General features: G+C 39.4%; 1 protein-coding gene across 15 annotated transcripts in view; it reads left to right on the top strand.

Moving 5' to 3' along the window:
• The window catches only part of LOC122542710 (ryanodine receptor 1-like), a 404,506-nt gene that overhangs the window by 171,511 nt on the left and 216,622 nt on the right, over positions 1–16,373 (top strand). For all 15 annotated transcript variants that reach the window (XM_087983940.1, XM_087983944.1, XM_087983942.1 and 12 more), the window contains 7 exons: positions 1,478–1,564; positions 2,392–2,618; positions 4,211–5,096; positions 6,298–6,498; positions 9,412–9,523; positions 10,100–10,246; positions 15,876–16,149. In XM_087983940.1, the coding sequence (XP_087840066.1) occupies positions 1,478–1,564; positions 2,392–2,618; positions 4,211–5,096; positions 6,298–6,498; positions 9,412–9,523; positions 10,100–10,246; positions 15,876–16,149 (1,934 nt within the window). The remainder of the gene's footprint in view (positions 1–1,477; positions 1,565–2,391; positions 2,619–4,210; positions 5,097–6,297; positions 6,499–9,411; positions 9,524–10,099; positions 10,247–15,875; positions 16,150–16,373) is intronic.

Below are 16,373 nucleotides of genomic sequence, written 5' to 3' on the forward strand. Positions count from 1 at the left end.
ATCACCATAGGAAATGATATCGCCACAGGAAATAACATCAACTCAAGGAAACTCAATGATATAAATAGAAAGCAGGCTACACCAACAGTGCTTCATTCAGAGGCTCACTGAAGTTGTTACATAGTGTGGTGGTGAAATGTCTAAAAATGAACCTTTCAGCTCAACGAGCAAACCCACATCCAGGGGAAGCAGTATATGTAATATATTTAGATTTTCTAAAAGAGATGGGGAGATTGATCTGGAGCGAGGAGGCAAGAGGACCCAGAAGTGGGAAGAAGGGACAGGAGCTGGGAGGCCTACTCTCTTCTGTCTCTTTCTTCTGCGATTCCCTCTTTCTCCATCCCACCATTCCTCAGCTCCTGATCTCTACCTCTTTCAAGCCATATTTCCTGCCACCATTACCGCATCCGGAGTCTCCCAAAAAAAACTTTATGGAAGGGGTATGCACGATTTAAAACAGCACATAGTGTGCATTCCCAAGTGTCAGGAAATATAGTCATGTGTTAATGACTTGGATGCGGGAAGTGAATGTACAACCTCCAAGTTTGCAAATAGCGCAAAGATAGGTGGGGACGTAAATGGTGAAGATGACTCAAAGATATTGACAGTTTGTGAGTGAGCAAAACTTGGCAATTTGAATATAGTGTGGGAGAATGTGAGGTAATGCACTTTGGCAAGAAGAACATGAGAACTGAATATTAAATAGAGAAAAAAATTCAGAAAGCTGCAGTAAAGAGGGATTTTGGTGATCCTTGAGCAACGAACACAAAAAAGCTAGCATACATGTTCAGCGGGTAATGGTGAAGGCAAATGAAATGTTATCCTTCATTTCAAAGAGAACAGAATTTAAAAATAGGGACGCCATGTTAAAACTATACAAAGCATTGTTAGAATACTGTGAGGAGTTTTTCTCCCCTTATCGAAGGAAAGATACTGGCTTTTGAAGGAGTCCAGAGAAGATTCTCAAGGTTGATCCTGGTTTTCCGTTTGGGGAGTGATTGAGTAGATTGAGCCTGTTTCATTGGTGTTTAGAAGGATGAGGTGAGATTTGACCATGTCGATGTGAAGAGCTTATTTTCCATTATAAGAGAGTCTAGAACCAGAGGGTATATATATGAGTAAGGGGTTGTTCATTTAAGACAGATGAGGTGGGATTTCACCTCTCAGATGGTAGTGAATCTATGGAATTCTATACTGCTGAGGGCTATTATAGCTAGGTCATTAAGTACATTCAAGGCTGAGAGATTTTTAATCAACAAGGGAATTGAGAGTTATGGTGAAAAGACAGGAAAGTGAAGTTAAGGATAATCAGATTAGCCATGATCTTAATTAATGGTGGAGAACATTTGATGGGCTGAATGGCCTAATTCTGTTCCTGCCTCTTGTTGTCTTATTGAATAGAAATCTATTTTTATTTTGTCAGACTTCAGCTGCATGTGTTTTAATGCTGTTTGTTTCACTTTAATGTGTTTCATAGGTTGAACCAAGTAAGAAGTTATTCCCTGCAGTCTTTGTTCAGCCTTCTAGCCAGAACATGTTCCAGTTTGAGCTTGGAAAGCTGAAGGTATGTGTGCCATTGGATTATAGGATGTGTACATGGCATTACACAGTTAAGCTTCATCTCAAACTATTATTTCTGTTTTTCTTCAATGTCAGGACCATTTAATTGTTCAGAGTGGAGCAGGACTTTTACTTGGGGCTGGAGCACTAACATCAGGCTCACCGGCTGATGTCACTGGCTCATGACTAACAGATTTTGTTGGATTAATTACAACCAGAGAGCCTGTGGCTGCAAGTGCAGCCATTTTCCTGCACTGACAGCGAGGGGAAGGAGTCTTAGAGTACCTCAGGACTCTTGGCCTCCTTGCATCAAGCTGCCAAGAAACTGCTTCCTTTCCCCAGTTGTAACATAAATGCCTTAAAATCCTTAACCAGTATACCTCCCAGTAGTGAGAAAGTCTGGACTCCACCTCCTTTGTTCCTGCTTTCAGTGGGCTGTGAAAATTATGACTGTACTTGGATGTGCTAATCCTGCAAAATAAACACTGCTGGAAATCTGAAACTCTAACAGAACCTGTGCTAAACAATTAGCAAGCCAGTTAGCGTTTGTAAACAAAGGAAAGTATTTAAGTTTTACGCAAAGACATTCATTAGAGCTAGAAGATATTGCAGGTGACTGACTTGTACATTGTTGAAGAAAATATAAACGCCACAATACAGAGCAGCAAATGCAACTCTGGCATAAGTTTGTCTTTGTGTCCTTAAGATTGTGATTTCTAAGTAGCATCATGAATAAGCAGCCATTATATAATACCGTTTACATAGCAAACTTTGTGTGAAGACTTAACAGCTTGGCAGTCATTATTTTTGCCTTTTTTTAATCTTTTACAGAATATTATGCCTATTTCATCAGCTATGTTTAAGAGTGAGCGAAAGAACACCATCCCCCAGTGTCCTCCAAGACTTGATGTCCAAATGATCACACCAGTAGTGTGGAGTCGGGTGCCAAATGATTTTTTGAGTGCGGAAACAGCACGGATCAGTGAGCGACATGGCTGGATGGTAGAATGCTTAGAGCCACTTATTATGATGGCACTGCATATTCCTGAGGAGAACAGGTTAGGAACTAGAAAACAGTTATATGGCAGATGCAGAAAAATGCAGTTAAAATACAAAACTGCTGGAAATAATCATCAGATCAGGCAATATTTCTGGAGAGAGAAACTGAGTTAATGCACAATATAGGTGAAAGTGAGGACTGGAAATCGGAGTCTAGATTAGAGTGGTGCTGGAAAAGCACAGCAGGTCAGGCAGCATCCGAGGAGCAGGAAAATTGATGTTTCGGGCAAAAGCCTTTCATCAGGAAAAAATGAAGGGCTTTTGCACAATATAATGCACAATATGTAATACAATCAATGGGGTTTCTCTCATTGGCAAGAGTTCCACATCACCTCTTTTAGGATAAGCCTGCTGTATTTTGTGTCACCTTACAGACTTGGCAGGCTAGTAATGCTATTATGGTACCCACCCTTGGTCCAGGTTTATGGTTGGACCTAGACCACAGGAAAGTGATGATATGTGCAGATTTGCAGGGGAGGGTATCAGCAGCAAGGTTGTGATGGGGCTGTCCATTTCGCAAAACAGGGTCCCTTGAGCAGCCTCTGAATGAAAGACATTTCTACTCCCGGGAGCACGCAAGTGACTCTAGATAGGTGAATACCTGTTTGTGGGATAAAGCCCTTAAAGTGGGCATTCATTTTTTTTTTATGGAAACACACACTAAGTGTCACTCAAACATGTATCTGTTCAGAGCAAGCTATTCCTGTAATCAGGGATCTTGAGGGATGTGGTCCCATCCCTCTGAGAGCTACTAGGTATTTAGAAGCCTGCAATTATTTTGAACAGCACTGCAACAGGGAGGGGGTGCTTACTACCGGTACCAAACTAACCCAAGGCCTAGGATTGTTGCTGGATCCCAGGCCAGATACGATGGGTGAGAGATTGCAGAGTGTAAGCTAAGACAGAGGGAATTCTGCAACAGGGCAGGTGAGTGGGTGACTTTGAAGATGCCCCACACCCCAAAGATCCTGTCAATGCTGTGTTCCTTAAACAGGCACTGGATATTAATTGTATACACTAGGGCTTCAATTTGCAGTGGATTGGATAGGCTTTCCATGACCCTTACGAGGTAGACTATTAAAGTCCATCCAGCTTTAATACTATCAACTACCAGGGTCCAACTGGTAGTTTTGCTGAATGTCTATCAACCTGAACTGTTAACATAGAGTCACGGAGATGTACAGCATGGAAACAGATCTTTTGGTCCAACTTGTCCATGTCGACCAGATGTCCTAAACTAATGTAGTTGCATTTGCCAGTATTTGGCCCACGTCCCTCTAAACCCTTCCTATTTATATACCCATCCAGATGCCTTTTGAAATGTTGTGAATGTACCAGCCTTCACCACTTCCTCTGGCAGCTCATTCCATACATTGTCCACAGATACTGCCTGACTGGCAGTATGTTTTCTCTTTTCATTTTGATTAGAAAATAATTGTTTTGCAATCCATAAATAAAGGTAAAGAATTTGACTAAATGCATTTGATTGTCTGATTTTTATACACTGGATTTAGGCTACTGTACCTAGTGTCACATTGCAATCTGTTGTCTCAGTGAATTTTAATGTTTGTGTTTTAATATTTTCATGCAGGTGTATTGACATCTTGGAGCTTTCTGAACATAAAGATCTACTGCAATTCCACTACCACACATTGCTGCTGTACTGTGCAGTGTGTGCATTGGGCAACAACCGGGTTGCCCATGCCATATGTAGCCATGTTGATGAATTTCAGCTACTTTACACGATTGAGAACACGTATCTACCAGGGCTCCTGCGTAGTGGCTATTATGATCTACTTATTAGTGTCCATCTAGAGTCAGCTAAACGATCGCGATTAATGATGAATAATGAGTTTATTGTCCCAATGACTGAAGATACAAAACAAATTACATTGTTCCCAGGAGAGAGCAAAGTTTACGGCCTACCTGGTGTAGGAGTTACCACGTGCTTGAGACCACCTCTACATTTTGCCTCTTTATCTTTTGTTGGTACTAGTAACGATCGTTACCAATTCAGTCCTGAGATCCCACTAGACATTCTCAAAACCAAAGCCATTAACATGCTGACAGAGGCTGTCCAGGATGGTGGGCAGCACACAAGGGATCCAGTGGGTGGAAGTGTGGAATTTCAGTTTGTGCCAGTACTCAAACTTGTTAGCACTCTCCTCATTATGGGGGTCTTCGATGATGAAGACGTTAAGCACATACTGAAGATGATTGAACCTAATGTGTTTGCTGAGGTCAAGGAGGAAGTTGAAAAGAGTGAGGATGAAAGTGCTAAGGATGAAGAAGTACCAACTGCTGAAGAAGAAGGAGAAGCAGAAGAAGCTGGAGAGAAAGAAAGAGAGAAAGATGAACATGAAGAGGTAGAAGAGTCCAAGGAGGACAAGACTGTGGAAGAAGGCGAAGAAACAAAGGAGGAAGAATTGAAGGAAGGACTTTTGCAGATGAAACTGCCTGAGTCTGTCAAATTACAGGTACGAAAATCTATTTTCTCCTTTATATATTCACTGAAATTAGTGGACACCATTAAGCCGCCTCATTGTGCAAAAGAAAATATAAAAAATTATTATGTCTAAGAAAACTGAGTTTCTCCTCTTCATTTAGCTTCTCCAAGTGGGGTCATCACATGCTTTTTGATGAACCTTCTCCATCTCTTCCTCTTACTTCCCCTTTTAGTGGTACAAAAGAAATAATGCCCAGTAAGCAAGCAACTACGTGACAGCTAGCTATTTGCATGCTTCTCATTTCTTCTTGTATGGTGACTTTTCACATTCTTTCAGCAGCAGAAGGACAGTTTATTTTTATTGAAGTCTACCAATTTCAACGTCAGTTGGAAACCAAAGGTTCACAATGAAAACCTTTTAAGATTCACCTCTATTGGGTTTCTCGCCTGGCACCTACATAGAGAAAACAGTATCTGTTTCTTATCCTGACATATTTTCCCTCTTTTTAAATACTAGAATTATTGGAGAGAAGTTCCTGTTAATGTGATTCTGAGTCACTGATTACTATGTGTATAATTCGTCCATGTTAGGTAACACTTCATCACTCATGCTATGTAGAGTTGCTATAATAGTTGCTTCCATTGACCAGAAAGTAAACGGATGAGTTTAAACGTTCACTGCCTCTGTCACCAACATGCAGTGACAGTAGTGTGTACTATGTACATTAAAAGCTCACCAAAATTTCTTTGACTGCACCTTCCAAACTCTCAACCTCTACCAGCTAAAGAGATGAGGGCAGCAGGCATATTGAAACACCACCAGTTTAAGTTCCCCTCCAAGCCAAACACATCATGAGTTTGAACTGTAACACCATTCCTGGACCGTTGCAGAGTCAAAATCCTAGAACTCCCTCATTAACAGCAGTGTGGGTGTACCTGCACCACATGGACTACAACAGTTCAAAAAGATTGCTGACCACCACCTTCTCAAGTGTTTTGAGGAGTGGCAGTAAATACTAGTTTAGCAAGTATCATCCTCATCCTGTGAAAGAATAAGTTTAAAAAAGCAAAAGTGGATTACATATAACACAGTTCATGCTACAGTAGTGTTCTTGGCAGCTTGTTTATTTTGTCAGATTATTAATTAATTATGAACTGATGCATTGCATTGTATTCAGAAGAAAAATAAAATGCAATTCCAGTTTCTCGAATAATCTTCTCCATCCAAACAGATGTGCAAACTTTTGCAATTCTTCTGTGACTGTGAACTTCGACACCGGGTTGAATCAATTGCTTCGTTAGCTGATAAATTTGTGAATAAAATGCAAACAGATCAGAAGGAACGCTACCGAGAGCTCATGTTATCTTTTAACATGTCAGCAGCTGAAACTGCCAGAAAAACAAGGGAATTCCGTTCACCCCCTCAAGAGCAGGTAAATTCTTTTTATGTTATACAACTGAAGTCAAAAAGTTTAAACTATAGCCGAATGTATTTCCATGCATTGCACTTTTTTCAACAGAGCAAAGGATTTCCTGATACATTTCCCAAAACAATATCATGACCAATCAGTGCTGTCTTGTCTGGTTTAAATATAAACTAAAGCTGAACAGTTGACTGGGATGCATTACTCATTATAACACCTCTACCAATCAAAGTCCACTTGCCAACCACTCAGCACCCTCTTCTCATGGTATAAATTGTTGTCCTTTTTGAGATTTGGTATTCTTGTGATTCTGTCCTGATGAGTGCAAGATCAAAAGCTTTGACAGTCTGCCTCACTTTTCAGTAATATTCAGGTATTCCGCTAACAAGCAATGACTTATAAATGGTAGCGCTAAGGATAAAGGGATTTTGGTTTACAAAAGGCAATGCTTTTACAAGTCAACTTCACTCCTTTGTGTCCAGCATTATCACTATAATAGACACATTTGTGTTCAGCTGTATTTGGCATCCAGAAGTTTTCAATTTCATATTTCCTGCTTTGAACGACTACAGATACAGATTTTCACTTAGGAAAGTATCAAACTATTTATTAATAGTCTTAAAGCCTTTTTATCCTGAATAATTTAAACTTACTGTTCACATTATAAAACTTTAAGGTAATATGATTAGATTAGATTCCCTACAGTGTGGAAACAGGCCCTTCAGCCCAACCAGTCCACACCGACCCTCCGAAGAGTAACCCACCCAGACCCATTTCCCTCTGACTAATGCACCTAACACTATGGGCAATTTAGTATGGCCAATTCACCTGACCTGCACATCTTTGGACTGTGGGAAGAAACTGGAGCACCCAGAGGAAACCCACGCAGACACGGGGAAAATGTGCAAACTCCACACAGACTCCACACCCGAGGCTGGAATCAAACCTGGGACTCTGGTGCTGTGAGGCAGCAGTGCTAACCACTGAGCCACCGTGCCGCCCGCTTCATAATACTTAAAATATTAAAATAGTTAGTGACTAAGGTATTGTTATTTGAAATATCAAAGTGGATGATGAATGTATTGGAGAGAACAAAGCATAAATAAGTCCAAGGATCAAACACAACTATGTTATCTTAAAAAAAATTAACATGTTTTTCAGTTGATCCTACAGCAATGAAACTAATTATACAGCTGCTAGGGCTGTCTTAGGAATGCAGACTATTTAAGGGTAGAGTTAAAGTGAACCATAAACAAAGTGCTGCAGAAACTCAGCACATCTAGCAGCATCCATGCAGAGCAAAACAGAGTTAATGTTTCAAATCTGATATGATTTTTCAGAAATGAAAAAAAGTGTTCCACAACGGTGGCTTTGAGTGCTGTTGACAGAGGGGACAATAAGCTGTGAACAGCATAACAGCCACCACTTTACAGCATTTTCATTTCTGAAGAAGGGCCACGTTGCACTCAAAACTTTAACTCTATTTCTCTCTTCATAAATGCTCCCAGGCCTGCTGAGTTTCTCCAGAATTTTCTGTTTTTGTTTCAGATCTCCAGCATCCACAATATAGAGGAACCTCAATTATCCGGCATTCAATTATCCAAATATCGGATTATCCGGCGAGATCGCAGAGTCCCAATGCTCGGCGAAACTATGTTATCTGGCATTTGACTATTCGGAATTCGATTAACTGAACAAAATACTGCCTGCCCATGTCCTTGGGATAATCGAAGTTCCTCTGTATTTTGCATTTATGGAAAAGCAGGAAGAGTATTTGATGAATTGGCTTTACTTAAAATCTGCTTTTAAATGCTTGATAAGAGCATTGTGAGTGAAGATCACCCCTTGTCCCAGAATTGCTAATGGATTAATTGAGGGGATAGGTTATAATTCCTCCAAGGTAAAAGCAATGACTGCAGATGCTGGAAACCAGATTCTGGGATTAGTGGTGCTGGAAGAGCACAGCACTGCAGGTCAAATCTGCTCCTGAACTTAGTTGCACCTTCTTCTTAAGAATCTTTGTATGGATGATATTGTGTTGCATTATGGGAAATGAATGTTAATGCTGATGTACATGATGGTGCAATTGTGACAGTAACAGTCAACTGCCTGGAACATACGCACAGGAGTAGGCCATTCAGCCCTTGAGCCGACCCTGCCATTCAGTACATCATGGCTGATTGAACACATTTACTCACCCCATCCACATAATCATATACACTGCTGGTAGTCAGGAATCTATCAATCTGTACCTTGAATATAATTAAAAACTGAGACTCCACAACCCTCTATCGTAGAGAATAGCAAAAGTTTACAATCCTGTGAGTAAACAAATTTCCCCTCATCTTGGACCTAAAGGCACCCCTTTACTTTTACATCAAGACTTGAAGAAGATAAAAATACTGTACCAGAATGCTGTAATCAGTATTCTGTGCACTAGAATGTTAACAAGATAGCTGATAGGACTTGGTGAGAGTGAGGGAGAATTACTATTGGATAATATAAAGATAGAGATGCAACAGATATGGAGCAAGAGCAGTTTAGCTAGTTAGAGTAGCCTCGAGTGCAGTACAGACACTCAACACCCAAACTCCATGGTAGGAAATCACAATTCAGGGATACAGCAGTACCAGTATAATGCAATGTGTACACAGAGCAAGACACTGATTATGTTAACTACACTGGAATAGTTTTAATATATATTTTAATCAAAATTAGAATTCTGTAATAGAATAAATATAATCTCTGATTTCTACATAATTTTTTTAACAAATGAGCAATGTACCCAAAATTAATTTACGTATGGAATTTTCTGTATGGATAATAAACTGAATGTGATATACTCTTTAGCCTGTTTCATTACTGACAATATGAGTACTTTTTAAATTATTGTTCATGATAGATTGTGTACTTTCATTTCAGATTAACATGTTGATGAATTTTAAAATGGAGATAGATGAAGAAGATTGCCCTCTTTCAGATAATGTGAAAGAGGTGTTACTCGAATTCCACACCAAACTTCTTACTCATTGTGGTAAGTATGAGAGCACTGTAAATCATTTGAAACCATTGATTTACAAAAGTATGATTTAGACACTAGAATCAATGTCATAATTATTTTGAAAGACTAGCATTGTTTTGAAACAGTGCTATAATTGCTGCATGCCTGCCAGGGTGGGATTTGTACCTGTGTCCTAGGCACATTATCCTGGGCTTCTGGTTTATCAGCCAGGTTACATTACTTTCCAGTTAGAACTATATTGCCATTGCTTCAGTACCACTGGGTCAAAATCTTGAAATCCCTCCCTGTCATCAGTAATGGTGATCATGAAGCCATTTTTGATTGTAAAATCCATCTGGTTCATTAAAGTCCTTTTGTAGAATGAACAGTGCTGTCCTTGTCCTGTCTTGCCTACATGTGACTCCAGACCCACAGAAATGTGGTTGACACTGAGATGTCCTAACAATACAATTAGTCCAATACTTTGCAATATATTTTGCAAACCACCAGAAATAAGGTCAAAATATTGAAAATAATTCTTCCCATCTAAAAATTTAGATGCTAGTGGGTTTTCACACGTGTCTAAGGAAGTATCGTTTTATCTTACAGGCATTCAAATAGAAGAAGAGGAGGAAGAGGAAGAAACAGATACATCACTCAAAGGCCGCTTGCTAAATCTTGTTGAGAAAGTCAAGGGTTTAAGAAAGAAGAAAGAGGTTGAAGATACCGGAACTGAAGAAGAAGAGAAGACACCCAGTGAGTATTAATAAAATGGCAGGCAAAGTATTGAGTCTTAGGTTGTTTTTACATTCGAGAGCGCATCTCCAAGTGGCACTATACATTTTCAGCTCTCACCTTATGGTGCTGCCATTAAGTCATCCAAAGCTTCTAAAGGATATCTTCACTATAGCTGCTGAAAAATTAGTTGTTATTAATGCTGTATCACTGCAAATCGGGGACTAAGCATTATTAGGGGAGTATGAAAAATTGTTTTAAAGAAACGACCAAAGCTGGCAGCAGTAGTCTGGAATGATCAAAAGGTTACTGACACGTGGTGAAACAGTTGATATCATATCAGTACGTTTGGAAAATAATAAATGCCTTCTTGCATTATGGATATCTGTACAGGCTGGTAACTATTTAAAAAGAAGATTGAAATTACAGCTGTTAGCTGAAAAGACCATCTGACAAGATTTCACCTTTTAAAGGGAGGAAGAAATATTATTGGCAAAAGAAAGCAGCAAGCATTATTAGTTTAACACCAAATATCATAAGTACTTGTACTGGAAACAAAAATTCCAAATGAAGCTCTGCATATTCAACTTATAATTACAACCAAGAATTTTTTTTTTAAACTTTCCAGATTCTAGAGTTTCCATGTAAATCTCCTAGAACCAAGCCAATTTGTATCTTGGCCCACATAGATCTACTGCTATCTCTCTTAAAAAAACTAAACACGTAATACATAAATTCGTTGGAATTGGAAAAGGTATTCATGTGGGAAAGTATCCTTTATTTAAGTTCACCATGTTATGACAAACAGGAAGGAGGCAGCATTCAGCAAAGAGGAGGAGCCAGTTCTTCTCTCCCCTGCCTCTGATCATAAATTGGGGACCTTCAACTGTGGACTCGTCATAACACAGCAAAGAAAAAAATGGCAGCCTGTGTTCTGTTATATTATTCTGCCCCATGCCAAGAAGTTGGATCATGTCGTCAATCCTGTTTGCAGAGGTATTACTGGCTACCTGAAACCTACTAAATTAGCTGACCTATTTGATTGATTACTGATTTTGCTCCATTCATCATGAGGAGATAAGTTATATTAAGAGTGGAATGGGCAAGCAGCTCAGTCACCCTCATTGCCATCCCTTTTAGGCATAGTTAGCAACCGAGGCTTTTAAGAGGCAACTTCATATGCTCTACCCAGCTAGTAAACAGACCCCACTTCTTGCTGTGAATATCTTACTCAAAAGATTTGAATAATATGATAGGGAGAAATAGGCATGTAAGCTGTCTAATGATCCAGAGGAATCCCTCCCATTAGGAGCCATTGAAACTTAGTCTCTAGGCAGTTTCTTGGTCTCTTGAGGACTGGTATGAGCTGCTGCAAGGCCTTTGTGCTGAAATGGGAATATAGCAGTTGACTACAATTACAAGGGCATCCCAAACGATGAAACATATCTAAAAATTCACCTTCACTCTCACTGGCAGCTGTGTAACCTTGATGTTGTACTTTGGGAAGGGAAAGGTGTATGACTGAAGAAGACCGGCAATAAGAACCAAAATATCTGTTAACTTTTCTAGATGGTGCTTTTATGAGAATTTTTAACTTTTTGTGGTTTGAATTTTTAATGCAAACAACTTGAAGAACTGACCAGAGATCAACAAGGTTAATTCCAAATTATAATTTTTGTCTGATATTATAATGTCGTAACCCACATTAAACTGAGTGCTGCAATGAAAATTTGGTGAAGGCTGTTCAAAGTGCAAATATTGAAGTTTGTGTACATTCTTCTCTGTTAGTGTTCAATTCAGAGAGGCAGTTGTGTAATAAGGCCAGTAAGTTGTTCATTTAGAGATTTATTCCAATGAATGCAAGCTTTAAAATAAAAAAGGGCACAAATTTTAACATTCCCCCTCTCTCACACTTTGTTCTTCTCTTCCCCCCAACTTTTGCCCTCTCCTCTTTGCTCCTACAAACATGGTAGAAACCGGGCAGGCGAAGATAGTGAGAGGAAAAGGAGTAAGTTATATCCTCTTGTTGATCCACTTTCTCCCTATTATGTTATTCAAATCTTTTGAGTAAGATATTCACAGCAAGAAGTGGGGTCTGACTTGAAATATGCAGGCTACGTGCATTTCAGGACTATAGTTGCTGATATACTTTGAGATTTGAGTGATGCCAGGAGGGCACTTTTGCCCTTCTTGGTCAGTAGAATCCCAGAAGGCAGTTTTTGAATTTTATCTTCCAGATTTCCTTGAGGCCAGCAAGAATGCTGCTCAAAGAAATGTCAAACGGGAACTCTAGGCATGCCTTGAACTGGATTCTCTCTCTCTCTCTCTCTATCTATATATATATATATATATATATATATATATAACAGCTATATGCTCCAATAACTTCTGCTATCCATTCTCTTGGCTGGATTGTCAGTTTGGCTGATGGCAAACTACACTTGGTTATTTAAATGAAGCCCTATTTTTGATGTCAGCAGGAGTTCCTCATCACTGGCCTTGGTGTTTTCTAACCCCACCTCACACCACTGTCATGCACCCCGGTGGCCTCTTCACTTCCCTATTGATATTAGTACCAAGGATTGTCTGTGGTTCACTAGGAAAATTCTGCTGATCCTGAACTGCAATTGGGCAAATCATTTCATCTGTTTTTCCATCATAGAATCTCTACAGTGTGGAAGCAGGCTCTTTGGCCCAACAAGTCCACACTGACCCTCCGAAGAGTAATCCACTTAGACCCATTCCCCAACCCTATTAACGTACACTTAACTAATGCACCTAGCTTACACATCCCTGAACTCTATGGGCAATTTAGTATGGCCAATTCCCTGGAGGAACACCTGGAGGAAGCCCACACAGACACGGACAGAGAATGCGCAACTCCAAACAAACAGTCGCCCAGGCTGGAATTGAACCCGGGTCCCTGACGCTGTAAGGTAGCAGTGCTAACCACTGAGCCACCATGCCACCCGAGGTGCTTAATAAGGAAATTACCAACTGAAAAGGAAGAATGTGCAGGGCTCAGGGAGAAATTCAGTTCAGGTCCAAATCAGTCAGTGAGACAGAAACCAAGACAATTTCCTTTGTGAAGAGAGTTTATTAACTACCCAGTTTCCCAGCTCCTTCCATACATACATTCCATCTGTCCGTCCTTTTTTGATACTTTTTTCATAACTTGTTCAGGTATGTAACGGCATTTATCTGGAGCAGGTAGGACTTGAACAGCGCACTAGAATTGGAAGAATTTCTTTGGACATCATTAATTCATGAGCAGTAGAAAAATATTATATGTAACTTGTTTTGCTAAGTTCTGAAGGTTAGCTGTTTACAAAAAAATCTACAGTGGATTGTGGAAATGTGTCGACTTTATTCTGCTGTATCTAACTAACCAAACTTGTATCAGTTTGGAATTTCATCCTGTATTTATATTCAATCCTGAATATTTATGTTCCAACTTTTGTTTAGAAATTTGCTAACAATGCTTTTTGTAAATGTGAAAATGGCTCCTGTTAATGTCATCAGATAACTCCTATTCCAGCTACAACAGGAGTTAACTCCTGTTCTTTTGGGAATTAACTTGTTCATTTTTGAAATCTTTACTTCTTAGTAGTTCCAGAAAGCACCTCATCAGGCTATCATTGCCAATTGACATCTCAGTCTGCAGACTGTGTCTGAACGTCATTCCCTATATGTTTACAGTCCTTGCAGCTGTTGTGTGTATGATGAAGACTGGCAGCTGCTGGAACTGCAAGGCAAGATTAACATAGCGGCACCATGTAAAATGTTATAGAAAACTTACCTCGACTTAATGTACCGCTTCAAAAGCCCTCTACACAGAGTTCAAGTTGCAGCTGCTTCTGACAATCTAGTGGTTAAAATATAGTTCAAAGGCTCAGTCACTAGGAGTCCATCTATGGTAAACTGATTTGTACGATGGTTTAACTAGTAGGCACTGGATAGTTCGAACTGCGCAGTACTTCTGCTGTCAGCATCATCGTTTTCTGTGTTTATGTGAAACTTGTATTAATGAATGAGACAGATCTGATCTATTATTACATTTGTGACATACACAAACAGATCATTTCATTTTGGTTCAGGATTATAATTTTTAAAATAGTAAATAATAGAATGGGATTTAACTGAAATTATGGGACCATGAACTGAATAGCGTTCAAATGGGTGTAGAGATCGCAATGCTGAATTGCTTTGTGCCCATGGCTTCCAGTATTTAGAACATAGAACACAGAACAATACAGTGCAGGACAGGCCCTTCGGCCCTCAATGCTGTGCCGACCTGTGAACTGTTCTAAGCTCATCCCCCTGCACAATCCCATCTACATCCATGTGCTTATCCAAGGATTGTTTAAATCTCCCTAATGTGGCTGAGTTAACTACATTAGCAGGTAGGGTATTCCACGCCCTTACCACACTCTGAGTAAAGAACCTGCCTCTGACATCTGTCTTAAATCTATCACCCCTCAATTTGTAGTTATGCCTCCTCGTACAAGCTGACGTCGTCATCATTGTTTTAATGCATTGCGTGACTTGGAATCATGACAAATATGAACTGATTTTAAAAAAGCCGGCATGAATTTGTGATGAATAAGAGTCATATCTAACAAATTTACGTAAGTTTTTGAGACAAATAACACAAATTATAAATAAAATTTACCTGGTATTTTCCTAATGTAATCCCATGAACATTTTAAACATTTCTACTAAGATTAGGATGGAATTTGTAAGGGAATTAATTACAGTATCCAATACCAAAAACATTCACTTTCAGTTTTAAAACTAAATATGATAGTTTAAAAGAATGTAGTTACTGAATCTTGCATCAATGTTGCTGAGACAAAATGAGCCAATCAGAATTTAAACCCCTGCAAATATTTGCCTTTTTTGTTTTTTATATTTGTTCTTGTAGCCTCTATCATTCCTGAAAAGTTTATTTAATCATTGAGCTTTCCCTGAAGATTATGCGTCCAATATCTGCTAAACTTAACAGATCTAGGAATATGTTACCCATTCTGTTAAACAGTTAGTTGGCGTGCTACACTAATCCACACACATTCTGTGCAGTTTTGCTGGTCCTTTGAAATCTTCCTGTTCACAAAAGACAGGTCTGACCAGAAGTAAGCGTTTGTTGACTTGGTGTGCTGCTTCAGTCCCTTGCTACCAGAGGTACATGTATGGAGCTGCACCATATGGATTGCATCAGATCAAAAGGCAGCTCACCACCAACAATTCAAAGGCAATTAGGTATGAGCATCCCCTCGTGATGATAGGCATATCTGGGAACTTGTTATTCGTTTTTTTAAAGAATTAGGATACATGCTACAGTAATCCACATATCATATAAATTGTGCAGCTATGGTGATACTTTAAAATCATGATGTTAGGTGGTTGAAAGAAATATTGCGATTTGTGGAAAGGACTGACTTGCTCATTGTTAATGACATCAGCCTTTGCCACTGCTAATGCAAATATGAAACTGCTAACATTGTAATTTTGGAGATTATAGTATCAAGCAAGGAAAAACTTTGCTTTTCTGTAGAAAATGCTGTTTTCATAAGCTTCCTGAAAAAGATAGAGTTTTCTATATATTTAAATGTCATCATATTTATGGAGAGCTTGTTACTTTCTGCTAAAGGTACACTGCAGGAGTTGATCTCTCATACAGTAGTGCATTGGGCCCAAGAAGCCTTCATCCAGAATCCAGAACTCGTGCGTTTGATGTTCAGCTTGCTGCACAGACAGTATGATGGTGTTGGTGAGCTTATCCGCGCTATGCCTAAGGCATACATCATTAATGCTACATCTGTCGAGGACACGATGAATTTGCTAGAATGCCTGGGCCAGATCCGTTCATTGCTCATTGTCCAAATGGGTCCAGAGGAAGAGAGGCTCATGATTCAGAGCATTGGGTATGTATTGAGAAATTGGTATATCACATTTTATTGATTTATTTCTGTGCAGCATATTCATTTAGCCCAAGCAGTCCTTGGACCTCATTTTCTTCTAAGAGATATAAGTTTACCATTTTTGTATCATCCTTATTATACACTTTTGCAGACTCTCCAATGCCTTTTTTAAAAAAATTATATGGTGAAAATAACTGCATACAGTACTCCAAGTGTCATTGGCAAGG

Source organism: Chiloscyllium plagiosum, unplaced genomic scaffold (genome assembly GCF_037043375.1).
Source record: "Chiloscyllium plagiosum isolate Xiang-an unplaced genomic scaffold, Cpla_swu_hap1 HiC_scaffold_47, whole genome shotgun sequence".
Taxonomy (NCBI): domain Eukaryota; kingdom Metazoa; phylum Chordata; class Chondrichthyes; order Orectolobiformes; family Hemiscylliidae; genus Chiloscyllium; species Chiloscyllium plagiosum.